The 16069-nt window shown below is 33.9% G+C and overlaps 2 protein-coding genes across 2 annotated transcripts in view; one reads left to right on the top strand and one right to left on the bottom strand.

Moving 5' to 3' along the window:
• Positions 1-15372, top strand: part of LOC107168167 (neuropeptide SIFamide receptor-like) — a 49604-nt gene extending 34232 nt beyond the window's left edge. Inside the window, exon 4 of the mRNA XM_015517481.2 lies at positions 13388-15372. Within this exon, the coding sequence (XP_015372967.1) occupies positions 13388-14150 (763 nt within the window). The 3' untranslated portion in view covers positions 14151-15372. The remainder of the gene's footprint in view (positions 1-13387) is intronic.
• Positions 301-7978, bottom strand: LOC149055092 (uncharacterized). Its single transcript, XM_089228708.1, has 2 exons — positions 7613-7978; positions 301-770 (listed from the first exon to the last, which is right to left on the bottom strand). The coding sequence occupies exons 1-2, from the start codon at positions 7925-7927 to the stop codon at positions 498-500; spliced, it is 588 nt and encodes a 195-aa protein (XP_089084834.1). The 5' UTR covers positions 7928-7978; the 3' UTR covers positions 301-497.
• Positions 15373-16069: the final 697 nt, after the last annotated feature.

Genomic DNA, 16069 nt, shown 5'->3' with positions numbered 1-16069 from the left:
AGTGAGATTCTCAATTGAAATTCATAAAAATAAATCATCACAGAACCTGTATAATCGTTTATTACTTAACTCCTAAGTAGTGCAATAAAATATTAAGAATTTGAATAACTTTGATATAAATTTAAAATATTGGGGTGAGTGTGCATTCACTCTGTCTATAATTTATGTTATATCTATGAGTGTAATATTTTTTTTGTTTTTTTTTTTTTATTATTATTATTAACGTAGATTATTATAGAATGGAAATGATAAGTTATGGACTATTGCACAATATTTGGATAGAAATAAATAAGTACACAATTTCATGAGAATCATTTTAATTATATCAATTGAATTGTATTGTTTTTATGACCAAAGTCTATAATATAACAGTTTTTCGGGTAGTTTTTTGAAACATTTTCATAAATATGGCGACAGTATATAGAGGAAGAAAAATTGTGCACTGCAACCGTGAATGTGCACGATGATAAATAATTTACGTTAAACGAAGTCAAACATCAGTAATGCACGACAGAATGGACGGGCAATACGGGGTGGACTGCTACCGGGTGGACGGCCACCGGATGTACAGACACTGCCGGGTGGACGGCAACCGGATGGACGGCGGGTACAGCTACCACGCGGGTCACCACAGGCGAGGGATGCGATTGTACGACGGTGGACGAGCGCACCACGGAAGCCGGATGGTGTACGACTGCCGGAATGACCGGTACAACAGGCACGTACGGTGCTGCGAAGGCAACGGCGATCAAACACAGAATTAATGCGATCTAAAAAAAAAAAAAATTAAACAGTCTTAATAATTTTTGTCATAATTGATTATTGAATAAACATGAGAGAAATTCTGTTAGATTCCTGCTGCAAGTAAATAAAAAATAAAAATAAAACCACTTGTTGAAAGCTTGCGTAGACTACCCGAAAAACATAATAATTAGTAGGTACGTATCTAATATCTATCAACACAACCAATCGTAGACGCTCGAAATTTTACACAATTATCCCTTTGATGTAGGTCCTTTTACCGGAATTCCGCAGTCGGATTTCCTATAATTTTTGAAATAAATATACTCAGATGATTGATTCCTGCATATACTTAATTTAATTTTAGATCAAAAATAAAGATTTTAGATCACAGGACTCTAGACATTGTAATATTAACCGTCGAGCCGAAAGACGACAGTTGCGTCCGTGACGAAAAGAAATTTACAGACAACCACTCCTAACGAAACAAGCTTTGAGTGCGGCGGTGTAACAAAATTATGCTATTGTACAGTCTCGCTCAATTGAGGTCACCAATTGAATTTTATATATTATATTGATGGACATTTTTTATGAAAAAAATTTGAGAAAAAGGGAAAAAATTATAAAAGGTACCTAAAAAAAAAATACGAAAGATCATAAATAATAAATTTCCATACGTGTGATCAATACTGCTAATAGTTTGGTTTATTGAGATCTGTCAATGCGATTATTAAACAGCTTGTAAATGTTAATCTAAACTTTGAAAGTTTTAATGTTTAGAAATTCACGGGTTTTGGGCAAACATTTTTCAAGACAGTAAAAGTACTACAAAAGAAGCATAATATACATAGTAGTCATCGCCTCATCGGCGCGTTATCGATTTAAAAAAAGGGCACATGTGGCGCTATACAAACAGGTCAAAATTTTATATTCTTAACGGGTTTTGACACAAATTTTCTGAAGAAACGTCTATTAGATAAATTTGATGAACGACCGTTAATCGTAATATCCAAATACGAAAACGCAATAATAAAAACGCAACAAAAGCGTTCATACATTTGGCATGGTGTATTATGCAGTTCGATTGAATACCGGTGGAACCGTGTATTTTTACCCAGTTAAATTTTACGGGGGGGGAGGAGGGGTAAATATTCACTAGCGAAATTTTATTGGAGGTAAATATCCCCGACAGGGTTAAATAACGCTTGTGAAATTTTACCGGGGGTAAAATATAACTAGCGAATATTGAACAAAGATAAATAATCACTGGTAAAATTTCACTAGTGAATATTTACCTCCCGGTAAAAATTCCACTAGATCAAATTCATAAATTTACGCTATTAAAATGTTTTTATATAAATTAATATTTTACGTTAACTTAACTAGGAATAACGTCCATTTCCCCAGCCACCCCTACACCCCCCCCCCCCCAATAAAAAACCCAAATAAATGTTACCAATTCTTTTCTTCAGCCTCCATTTGGAATGTTTTATGATGATACTTATTTCATTTACATATACATAAAATCCATTGAGGATTAAAAATCAATTATTTTAGGGGAGCCAGGAAACGCCCCAAATTTTAAAATTTCAAATATCGTTTGGAATTTGTTTGTCTTAAAGATATTCATATACTTTGTTAACAAAAATAATTCGGTAAAGACCAATTATGTGAGAAGGAGAGGATGCCCCATTATTAAAGAATAATCATCAAATTCAAATAAAATATTTTGTATTTTTGGACATTTTATGTGTCAATAAAAATGTGCTCCGACTTTTTGTCCGACATTAAAAAAATGAATCTGGACTTTTTGTTCAACTAGACGCCAAAATGGTATAATTTGTTCAAGAAGTAATACATTACAATGTGTATGGTCAATATCAGTGGCTAGGTATCTATATTGTTTTGGGTTCACTAACACGACATTTAGAAATATTCTTGTATCTTTAAAGTAAAATGTTATTTTAAATTTGTATTTAATAGATAATAATTATTTCGGTAATATAGTATTTATACAACTAGGTATAGGTATTAGGTAGTGTACAAACTGTTTGAAACAAAAAAAATGTGCAAATAACCTAGTGAAATTTCACCGGGAGTAAATAATCGCTAGTGAAAATAATATCACTGGTGAAATTTTATCGGGGTAAATAATAACTAGTGAAATTTTACCTGTGGAGGGGTAAAATTAACCTAGTGAAATTTTACCTGTGGAGGGGTAAAATTAACCTAGTGAAATTTTACTCGGGGGTAAATAATCGCTAGTGATATTTTACCTTAGTGGGGTAAATATTCGCGGTTACACCGGTTTCGTTATGTTAACATGATTCATTTTTAAAAAGAATTAGTGGCAAATAATATAATTGTGAGTGATAACGATAACGCGCAAAAAGTGTTAAAATACGTTGTGCAGCCGTGCAGGAATGTAATATAATGATATTATATATTATTGCACCTTCCCTCACGACCTATCGCTTGTAATCATGGCCTACACGAAGTTAAAGTCTGCAAAGTGTTTCCAATGCAATTTAAAATACTTTTCTCGTAATGGTTTTCGAAGAAACGACTGAAAAAATAATTACTTTACATTGGCGGGTATTGAACGATTACCACCAAAACGAACGACTGAAGTTTTAAAAAAGTGTTATCTGATATACAGACACGACTAAAATTCACTCGTCGTCGAGTTGTTTCCAGAGGCATAATATTTAATAGTACAATGTCCCATACTTGTATAATGGTATGCCGCATATTACTATCGAGTATAAAAAAACAAACACAACACAACACAAGTTTATTATAGTCATCGCCACGGTATAGTGCATCTTGACCTTTTCACGAGCATTATGCAAGTACCTACACGACCATCACGTAAAACTTTTTTTTATATTATGTCTACCTATATATTGTAATACCGTGCACGTGTATAAAGGTAAGCACAAAAAAAACCTATAGCATAGGTACACGTTCGCACGCGCACACACACACACATCGTCCCGGTGCTGTTCGCGTTCTTCAACCGGAAGTTCCGGCGCGGCTTCACCGTGGTGCTCCAGAGCCGCCGGTGCTGCGGCACGCTCCGGTACAACGAGAACCTGCAGCACTCGGCGTCCGCTAGCGGCAACGGCGGCGGCAAGGCGTCCTCGTACTACATCACCAATCACCACACGTACACCAAGCGGTAGTCCAGCCAGGAGACGAACGTGTCGTACATATTCAACGTCTGAACACGTCACACAGCAACGCAAACGAACGATAAAACAACGATGCAAATATATTATGACAATATTGTCATGAACTATATAGTCGTCGAACGTTGCCGTTATTGGTGGTGTTGTTGTTGTTGTCGTCGTCGCCGTCGTCAAATATTATCGCGTCGACGATATATTTTGATAATCAATAATCGACGATAATCATATTATATTATACTCAACAATAATAATCATAATACAATAATAATAATTCGAAAAAAAAACCTCCTTCCATGACGTCGTAAGTGTTTTCAGGTCCAGCGGCATGACACCTATTGTTATATATTTTACCTATGCCTACAGATTGCCTAGATTCTGAGTGGAGCGAGGAATGTATTGATTTTACCATGATGTGTTGTTTTTTTTGTGTCTGTCATCATGTTTTGATGCAGCAAAAGTGCTTCGATTTTTTTTTTTTTTGGGGGGGGGGGTCAAAAGTAAAAAAATCTCAATAATTTTCTAAATAATCGGAGTAAACAAACTAAAAATTAAGGAAGAAACGGGAATTCTTATGCGCAATCAGTTTTCGACAATATCGATTTTGGTTTTTGATGTAACTTTAAAAAAAATGACCATAATAGATACATAATTTTCGCCGAATGTTTATATTCGTATATTCTATCCAGTATCCACCATACAATTTTCAAAAAGTGTCGACCTAAGTTGAACTATTTATAGGCATATGCAATTTTCGATTATTATTAGTTAAAAAAAAAAATAATATCGATAAATATTTATTTGTTGGGTAGAAAAGCTTGAAAATTTAATTCCTAACACCTAATACGTTGTTACAATAGCAGTTGAAAAATAAATTAAATTCGTGGTCACAATTCTTTTTTATAAGCATTCAGTTTGAATTTTGACAAAATACGTAAAAATCACAAAAATGCATTAATTATTTTAAGCTAGAAACACATACAAAATTTTCCTTTTTAAATCTAAAATTTGAAAATTTTTAATAATCTATAATATATCCTAGACAGATAAACCGTCTTCGCTCAGAATCGTTTTTCGTTTACAATTATATAATATCATTGGATTCAAATTTAATTCCATCCATTACAGTAACCAAATTGTGTAACCTACTGTACAGCAGAGCGACATCCACAACTAACCCGATTTTTTACATGTCGCGTTTCCCGTCGCCAATCATCGATATCGATAACACATTTTATGACATATTATAGTAATAATATTATAAAATAAAATAATAGCACATAAGACATAACACGTATATACCTCCATCATACGTATTGACTGCCAACGCACACCATACGTCTATATGTTATAATAATAATATGTAACATATCACCTTCTAAATATTATAATAATAATAAAAATACTTATAATGATTAATATTATTTATAATAATAATGTTAAACAGGTTTTAGGCGGAATGCGAAACCGTCGCGAAATAACGCGCAATTTTCACATCTATAATGCATAATGACTAATGTAATATTAAAATAATTATTAATTACAATACACACATACACATGTATATTATATATGTATAGTATACGAGTATACTATATACAATATATGTATTTATTTTTTTGAGAATAGTTGAAGCCGTCAACAACTAGGTCATAAGCATGCGATTGTAAATACAATATTGTCAATGAATATTTTAGTTATGATTGTAAGTTACATGATTAAAGATTAAGTGATACAGTCTTATATATATATATATTTAATATTTAAACATTTAAACATGTATATAAGTGTGTGTATGTGTGATTCGTTCCTGAAATTGATTGTTTGTCAACTCGGCGGCATAAATGATTTACGCCATCGTGGTTGTTTTATGCCGTAGCAACCACCGCCGACGACGACACTGACGACAAAACTAGCTATATATTTATAATATATGACTACAATTAATGTATGTGTATATTATATATATATATGTATTGTACCGCAACGACGTTGATGACTGCAGAGCACAGCAAATATAATATAATAATAATATATCAATGTTGTTGCGTGACATTATTACGACCTCTCTAATGACCGTTACAAGCCTATGACTATACGAGTACAACTACCGCAGTGGTTACTGGTTAGGCGTCCGAGCGTTTAAACAGATTAATATTAATTATTATAAAGCAGAAATGTTTGAACGGCCGATACGCGTATTTTCGCTGCAGAGTCATTATACGGTTTTTCAGGAAATCGCCGCGCTCTACACCCGTGGCGAGATCACCGTCCACTTATGAGGGCCAGAGAGGGATGAAAAACGACCGATTTGACAGTCAATTATATACACAGAAAACACTATATATATATATATGGTGAGCCAGTAAAATTGCATCGGTGAAAATGTGATTTTTACGACAAGAGCGTGCGTAAAACGTCCGTAAAATAGGGGAGCGAATGCACATCGGGCACAATAACCCGGGGCCAGCCCCTCCCCGTATGGCGCCACTGTCAGTCGGCCGGCGAGTGATACAATAGCGATAATATGTATTTCCATTCGGCTAGCGTGGTGTTCAGTCTTCTGCACGAGACAGACAATCGTCTAAGACTATACATCTTGTTTTTGCACCCTAAACAAGACAATAATATGGTACGGAATGATGCTGAAATGAAGTGATGTATTTTCATTAAATTATTACTACTCATTTAGATGAAACTTTTTGAACCGAATCCAAAAATAAATATGAACAGATCTTAGAACATCACAATAATATTGACGGTTACAATGATACGGTTATTACAATGATGACGTGATTATTTAAATTAATTATACATAATTTATAAGACTTCACGGCACCTCTATATTCGGATTATTAATAATATAATCTGCGAGATTGTTAATAAAAAAATCAGTTGAAATATTCATCCTATGGTATTTAGCTGTTATCCATATAACAATAATATTATGTGATGAAAGTGTTTTAGTTTTATTTTCTCACAATAGTCGTAAACACTGTTAGCATCGCAGTAATAATTGGAATGATAAACCTAAACTGAAATGATGCAGCGAGAATATTATCTCACGATTTATAGTACTTAACTCCTTTAAAACGTTTAAGGTGTTACTATTATAACGATAAGAGTTAAAAAGTATCGTAAGTTGTTGTTCTGGATTTTCTACAAGCATAACATACGTCACGAAAAAAATACTAATAATTAATAAATAATATCTCATTAAAAGTCAGTTAATAGTTATTATAATAAAAATTAGTCGACCGAATATAGTATGCGTCACAATTATTATCATTGCACTAATGCACTGGTCATTCGATTTATTCGAAACAATATAATACTACTCGCGTAGGTAACGAAAAAAATAAAAATGGTTTTCGACCACGTGTGAAGACAACGATTGATGATAATATGGGTACAATAATCATAACAATTACAGATCAGCCGCTAGTGAAAGTCGTCCAGTCGAGACCATAATAATAATAATGTAACAACGGACATGGCAATGCAGTCGAAGAAAAAAAAAACATTGAAAACAAATCCTTTCGGAGATTCAAAAAAAAAAAAAAAAACGACGTTTATAGCATATTGTACGTATAGTGTGTATGTGATACAATATTATCATCGATGTTACCGCCTCATAAAATAAGTGTGTTTATTGTGTCAATAACAGTTTTCACGGCGCTTACCGTTAACTTCATCGTGATGACTTGGGGAAGTTCTGCAGCAGAGACTTGCGTCGAAACGTTCGAATGGTCGTCGCTGGACACGAAAACACAAAACCGTAATGTGTCCGTTGCACGCGTGTCGGTGGTTTTTATACGATCGCTGTGGCACAAACTTGGTCGCCGAACTTGCCGCCATTTACGGTCGTCCCGCCGAACTTGACCCGGTAAACTGTGCGAAATACAAACGTTTGTGGCCGTCTGTGGCCGTCGAGTACGTGGAAACGGCCGTCGGGATTTTTTCCCCGTCAAACCGGACGCTGGCGCAACCGTTACCATTTTCGACGGCGTTTTCCCATCGTCGTCGTCGTCGCAACGACCATCGCCGTAATCCACCTTGGCCTGCAGGCCGCACAGTTAGTACGACGACGAAGACAACAACAAAACAACAACAAAAACAACGACAACGACAATGACGAAGACGACGGTGATGCAATATTTAATGCATTATAACAATAATATATTGTGTCTGACATAAATATAATGTACAACTTGCAGATGTCACACATATCATTATTACAAAAGCTACTCTATGCACGCGTATGACAAATGTTTAGTATTGGATGGACATAAAGCGGGCATAAAACTTGGAAAATATTTATTTTTTATTTATTTTTGACAGGGACCAGGGCAAAATAATATAATAAATATTTTAGACCTATTTCATCATATCTGATGATAAAACAGGCTACACCTTTTTATACGACTCGATTAATTCACCGATCACATAATTCCATAATAATATACATCATCATGTAAACACCGCATATTTTATTGCTCTCCTAGAAGTTTTGTACAATATTGTTAAATTAGCGAAAATTTATACTGCACTTTCTGTGATATTTTATAATCAGAAAAACTTTGAGTGTACGTCCTTAAGTGTACCTATAAATTATTAGTAATCACGCGTAAAATCTTAAAAATATTATATTCGAGCTTAAGCATGACGATGTTAAAAAAAAAAAATAATTATGCGTTGTAGTATTAATAAAAAAAGGATGATGGCAGAGAGAAAACGGTGTATTTCTACTGTAAAAAGTGCTTGGCCCATCTTTTCACTTTCAAATTATGCCTATGTCTTAGACACCGACTATTATCTCAGTGAGCATTATTGTGTATCCGTGATCATTTTTTTTTTCACTCAAAAAATTTAGATCTGGCAAAATATATTTTCTAGAAATACAAAGCTGATGATGTTTCTATACACACAATGAACGTACATTATAAATGATTTTGACCGTAAATTTGTGCATAATGGCGCTAACGGACTATACTCGTACAGATAAACGTAGGTAGCTATGTCATTATTTCGTTTTAGTGATTTGCCGACGAAGAACGTTTTGGCACTAACGTAAACTTCGGTGACTTCTTATTCATTATAAATGAAGATGATAGTATGATACCAACTACTCATAATATTATTATAAGGTATAATACGAATGTGATAAAGTCTTGTAAAATATTTGAGTAAAAGTATGATTAGATATTGAAATACTTATTAAATACTTTTAAAATTTAGTATTTGAAAAGTATTTTAAATACCCACTATGTAAGACGTATTATTTGTATTTCAAAATCAAATGCTTTTGTATGAATAATTTTCAAAATTCAAAAAAGTTATTCATCGCATATTTTTTTATAATTATTTTACACTTAATTGAATATTAATTATTTTATATTTAATTAATGACTATTTACTGTTTATTTATAATACTTAAGTATTTTTATATTAAAATTTACCACATTTTAATTAATTTTCTTTCCCCGCTATAAAATGGAGTAGGTAGTATACATTATAAGGTTCTGCAGATGATAGTTAAATTCGACATCCCATTGCAAAATTTATTTTCTTACATATTTGTACGATAAAACAAGTACAATTTAAAAACTAAAAAGTATTTGAAATGTACTTTAAATTCTTAATGAATTAACGCACTTGTCGGTATCTGTGTTTAAATATAATTTTTAAAGTATTTGTTGCAAGACTCCAATACGGTGTATATATCTACACTATAATAATAATTAAAACGATATACCCGCGAGAATAAACTATCCTAATTCAGAAATTTTAAATTTTGTTTAGTTAATTTTAATTTACATTACTGAAACTGGATGATGGATTTTTTAATTGCTCATTATTTTCAATGTATATTTACACAATTTCGTAACCTTATTATCATGATAAATCATTTTTTGATTAACTCAGCACTTTTTGTGGTATAAAATCGCTTTTTTCATAAGAAAGTTAGAAAGCTTGAAATCTGCTAATCCTATGCATTATGTAAAACGAGAGATAAGTAAAACTTCAAACAAATATTCGAATCGTGACCTCAAAAACACGGTATTTTCTTAAAATTTCTTCAGATTTTTTAACTCTTGCTGAAATAATGTACAATAAATGTTATGATATACGCCGGTTTACTTTAGGTCATCGATTAAATCGCATTCATTAATTGATCTAATTTTTAAATGCGTAAATATAAAGTATTCGTACAAAACTAAATAAACATCTCATTCAATTAACTAAAAAATGCGATTTAGTTTTCATTAACAATGTTCCACTGCGACAGTTGACACAATTACTTAAGCTTTTACAATGATCGCAGTAAACCACTATTGATTTTATATTCTCGTGCAACAATGTCGCGATGGACAAGAAGGTCAATGGATTGTTTATTTGTCCTTACCGTAACTCTGGCCGGAATAATGTACAAAAATAATACAGGTATATATTTTCATATTGGCAGTTGTTTATATATTGTATAGTACCGACCTAAAACAATAATTGTTCAACTATATTAAATTATGTACTACGGAATCATATTTTAATTTGTTTTTTTTTTCGTTTTTGTTTGTATCAAAACACAAATTGGTATTTCCCCAGTCGAAATGGAATAACCTCAGCATTTGATAATAATATTATGTCAAATCTTTGACATTGTATGTTATGATTGAGTTTATACATAATTCCATACATAGCTAATAACTTTTTATTGTACTACGACTGAACGAAAACTGAACTTAATCAAGCATAATAATTATCTATCTCTGATAAATAAAATCGAATTGAAAACCTTATGTCAAGAAAGCAATGAGTTGCAATTGAAGGAATAAAAAGTTTAAATCCACGAATTCGTTGTATATCCGATTTTATTATACTTTTAATATTCGAATGATATAAAAAAAATATATTGACTCATCAATTTAATAATATTATTCTCAGTGAGTTGAATAAATTGCACATGTTCTACCTTATTGCTATTTACACAGAATTATTTTGAACGTAAGTAATCACTCTAATCGCAAAAATATTTTCTATTGAATAACTATACCGATGGATATTGGTGATTAATATCTGATAGTGGAGCGATGAAGATATTATTGGATTTTATGCTTAAGTAACTTATTTAAAGTTATTGTTTATGTTATTACAATATTATCAATTGATTTGTATAAATTATAAACCACATTATTATTGTTCATCGTTATTAATATCCAGACTTTCGTAAACTGTATAGTGAAAATTGGAAATAATTTTATTATTATAGGTTAATTTAATAATATATAGAGTAAGTCTGAACATGCCGCCATCGATGCTATTTAATTTATTGAATATTCGACGATTTTATTTTATTTCAATTTTGTTCTTCTTGCTTTAAATCAATAATAAAAATTACAAAATAGCAAAAATAGTGTGTCGAGAGATTTGGAATAAATTAGTGATATAATGCAAGTGATTATATCATGAAATATGTTCCAATCGATTCAAACGACTGCCTTAAATATATTGCTTCACGAAGTATAATAGCCATTTGGTGCCAGTAGGTATTGTTTGAGTAATATGAAATACTACCGTTTGATATTGTTTTTATTCAATATTGCAATGGCATTATAAATCTGTTATTATGAATTAATTAATCATTACTTTTAAGGTATTAAACAATGCGTTAGTAGTCAGACATTATTGTTTAACATAATATATTTTGCTATTAAAATTTGTTAGCTTGTTTGACTGGGAAAATTATAACGATTAATTTAATATCATTTAAACGAAAAGTATTTAACTTAATAGGTATTATGAGTTTGCACAAAACTTGTTTCTTTCCAATTGAACATCTGTTTAATAAGATTTTTTAACGAGAACAATTATAAAAGTACGAACGAATGTCATTTGGATAAAAATATCGTTTAAAAGTGTTAAGTATGCCGCTGCGTGCCCGAGGTATGACAGCTAAATGACAAAAAAAAAATGTTAAAAATGCCCAACTCGAATAATTTACATAGTCTTCAAATATTACTCTTGATAATAACGAAAATAATTTCCGTTGTAGCCATCGCCGGGCTGCGTATTCTTTGAATTCTGTCTATACTTGCAGCATCGCAGGCCACATGTTTCAAAGATGGCGACGTTCGATTCAGATAGGCCATCTAGTATGTTGTTTGGTCACACTTGCATAATAATAACAACAACGATAATACGCAGTCGTGGATCGTCCCATTCGGATCAGCACTATATTATATAATTTTTTTTGTTGTCGAGCGTAATTTTTTTCTCATACAAGCAGACCCTTACGCACTTTTCCAACTTAGTTTTTTTTCAACTCCCGCAGCTGCATAAAAATATAACACGTCATCATATTATACGCACAACACGACCCCTCTGGCCGAGGGTCCAAAAATATTGCGCTCGAGTGTTGTCAAAAACACGAGTTTTCATTTTAAAACGTTTTGTTGTTATATAATAATGTTATAGTCATATAGTTATATACATAATGTCGTACTCGGCTCGACGTGTAGTATATCGCGCGAAGGTAAATTATAATTATTATTTTGTCGTCAAAATGTGTGACGGCCAATAGCCCATAACCGTCTAAATAACATACATGCCATATAATAGGTTCTTGTGGCCGTCGATGCGTATAATATAGTATATTATTGTAACGTGTGCAGGCCCTAGAACGGCGACGGCAAAATCACTCGTCTCTATTTACGTATACGAGATGTGGCGATTATAATATTCATCTTGGCGTTTTGTAAATTAATGTAGTTTTCAAAACTAGGTCGCTGTTGATGTGCAGGACCGTCGTTGATTGGACGGGGCCAAATAATAAATGATTTTGGCGTGTGTATCAAACCCATGTAAACTGTGACACCCCCCCCCCCCCCAAACGGGCGGAGGAAAATCGTACGGTAAATTCACGGTGTTTAATGAATCCGGCGAAACATTTTTTCTTTGAAGATATTATGTAATGTGTATTTATTTACTTGGCGAGGAAATGTATATAGTATATAAATATTAATATGAATATTTTTAAACAATAATGAGTTATAATTCAATAGTCGTTCGCCATTTAATTATTTTGTTCCTTCGAGGAAATAATTCCTCGCCAAGTAAATAAATTATTGAAACAAAACGAGTTTGCTTAAATTCAATACACTTAGAATCTATTCATGATATCACATCATCTTTATTGTGCTTAAAGATGTAATTTTTTTTTTTTTATTCAGCTATTTTTACACGTAGTTTACGAAGGGTTTTTGTTGTGATTATATAATAATGTTATGATAATTTTCAAGTATTTCTCCACATCACAAGCTTTGCCTAACGGCATTGCTGCAATATTGTATAAGCACACGTCATATGAAATTTCAATTTTGAAAAATGTTGATGTCGCGATCGACAAATTATTATTATGAATTATATAAACAGCATTGACATGACGGTTATCTTGTTGGCAGGTTCCTGGCCATTTGGTACCCTCTAAAGTGTCAGATCACCACGCGCCGGGCCCGGTACATCATCTGCGTCATCTGGCTGGTGTCGACCACCATCACCATACCGTGGGCGCTGTTCTTCGACATGGTGGCCATATTCAAGGACGCCCCGAGCCTGGAACTGTGCCTGGAGGTGTGGCCAGACTACCTGGACGGCAACCTGTACTTCTTGCTGGGAAACCTGGGGCTGTGCTACGTGGTGCCAACGGTGGCCATATCGCTGTGCTACGTCATGATCTGGGTGAAGGTGTGGCGGCGGACCATACCCACCGACAACAAGTGCGCGCGCATGGAGCGCATCCAGCAACAGAGCAAGGTGAAGGTGGTCAAGATGTTGGCCATGGTGGTGGTGCTGTTCGTCGCGTCGTGGATGCCGCTGTACGCGATATTCGCCCGGATCAAGCTGGGCGGCCGGCTGGTGCCGTGGGAGGAGGATTTCCTGCCGGTGGCCACGCCGATCGCCCAATGGCTGGGCGCGTCCAACAGCTGCATCAACCCGGTGCTGTACGCGTTCTTCAACCGGAAGTTCCGGCGCGGCTTCACCGCGGTGCTCCAGAGCCGCCGGTGCTGCGGCACGCTCCGGTACAACGAGAACCTGCAGCACTCGGCGTCCGCTAGCGGCAACGGCGGCGGCAAGGCGTCCTCGTACTACATCACCAATCACCACGCGTACACCAAGCGGCAGTCCAGCCAGGAGACGAACGTGTCGTACATATTCAACGTCTGAACACGTCACACAGCAACGCAAACGAACTATAAAACAACGATGCAAATATATTATGACAATATTGTCATGAACTATATTGTCGTCAAACGTTGCCGTAATTGGTGGTGTTGTTGTTGTTGTCGTCGTCGTCGTCGTCGTCAAATATTATCGCGTCGACGATATATTTTGATGATCAATAATCGACGATAACAATATTATATTAAACTCAACAATAATAATCATAATACAATAATAATAATTCGAAATAAAAAAAACCTCCTTCAATGACGTCGGAAGTGTTTTCAGGTCCGGCGGCGGGACACTTGTTGTTATATATTATTTTACCTATGCCTACGATTAGATCGTACCATTAACGTAACACAATGTAACGACTATAAATATATTTTTACACGTCACGTTTCCCGTCGCCAAACATCGATATCGATAACACATTTTATGACATAATATGATAGTAATATTATAAAATAAAATAATCGCACCTAACACGTATTATGCCTCCATCATACGTATTTTACTGCCAATGCACACTGTACGTGTATATTATGTTATAATAATTATATATCGCCGCCTAAATTTCATAATAATAATAAAAATAATAACTATAATGATAAATAATATTATTTATAACGATAATGTTAAACCGTCTTAGACGGAATGCGAAACCGCCGCGAAATAACGCGCAATTTTCACATCTATAATGCATATTATTATAATAGTGTTAATAATAATATTATAACGATATAAACAACAATAATAATAGTCAGTTTCGTACGCAGTGGTAGGGTACTAGGTTTCTGCCCCCCCCTTTTCTCTTGAAATTTCTCCAATTTACAAAAAAAAATCTTATTTACCGCCATTTCGATCGATTACTGATCATTTTTAACAGATATAAAACGAATTGTTAATTATAATTTGTTATGATTAATTATTATATAAAAACTGTTTGAGCATAAAACAATGTAAATTATTTACTCGTGTAAAACCCTAGCCGAACTAAAATCCTGCGTACGCTACTGATAGTAATTACATGCTGTTCGCATAATGGAGTCCATCGAAATGATTGTAATAATTATTAAATACAATACACGTGTATAATATGTATTAATATTGCCATAATGTATAAGACATGCATATTATATATTAAAATATATCATAATATAGGGTGTATTAAAAATAACTTTTCGTAATGTAATAATAATAATAATAATATTAAAACGTAAAATCGTCGATTTGCACGCTGTACATATATATTATATAGTATACACAAGTTATGTTAGAGGTGTATTCGATACGTACTTCACATCTTGCTCTTCCTCCGGCCGGCACCCACCCGCCGTGAAAATATTATAATCGCAGGCGTGCGTTGTTTCGCGCCGCCCGACCCACACCCGTCCGCTCAGACACATCCCCCACCCGACCCCACCGCCAAGATAATCGTCCACCCATCCGACCGCGGACATGGAGGCAACCGAGACATGTATAGGTACATATTATTATAATACATAATCACGGCGTGTACCTACGAACGGTCTAAGGGACATTCGGTGCGCGTTGCTCGGAGACTTGCGATAATCGCTTGGAAATCGTTCGGAAATCGCCTAGTTTTACCGGCACGATTTTTTTTGAACTTTTCCACGGTTTAGGCCACACGGCTGAACATCGTCGCGAGTTCCGAATGAATAATAAATGTATATAACGTGACCGGATTTGTATAAGACCACTGCACGTATATAATACAAGTAATACGACGAACGATATGGTATTTATTAAAGGTTCGAAAACATGTTTTTTGTTTTGATTATTTTTTCATAAATTCATCTACCGTATGGAATTCAGTTATCAAAGGATCGCCGATAATTTATTATCCGTACACTTACTGTAATATAGGTATGATATTATTATTACGTTTCAGCTGTATA

The sequence above is a fragment of the Diuraphis noxia genome, unplaced genomic scaffold (assembly GCF_037042655.1).
Source record: "Diuraphis noxia isolate RWA-SAM2 unplaced genomic scaffold, SU_Dnox_SAM2 contig0005, whole genome shotgun sequence".
NCBI lineage: Eukaryota > Metazoa > Arthropoda > Insecta > Hemiptera > Aphididae > Diuraphis > Diuraphis noxia.
Note: the sequence above shows the minus strand (reverse complement) of the source record. Positions and strands in the feature narration are given on the sequence as shown.

Bases quoted from the DNA above. Each gene is read 5' to 3' on its own strand.
- LOC149055092 (XM_089228708.1), bottom strand. From the start codon at position 7,927: ATGGTAACGGTTGCGCCAGCGTCCGGTTTGACGGGGAAAAAATCCCGA. The intron at 771-7,612 runs GTAAGCGCCGTG...TTTTTTTTTTAG, and splicing joins TCATCACGATGAAGTTAACG to ATCGCATTAATTCTGTGTTT.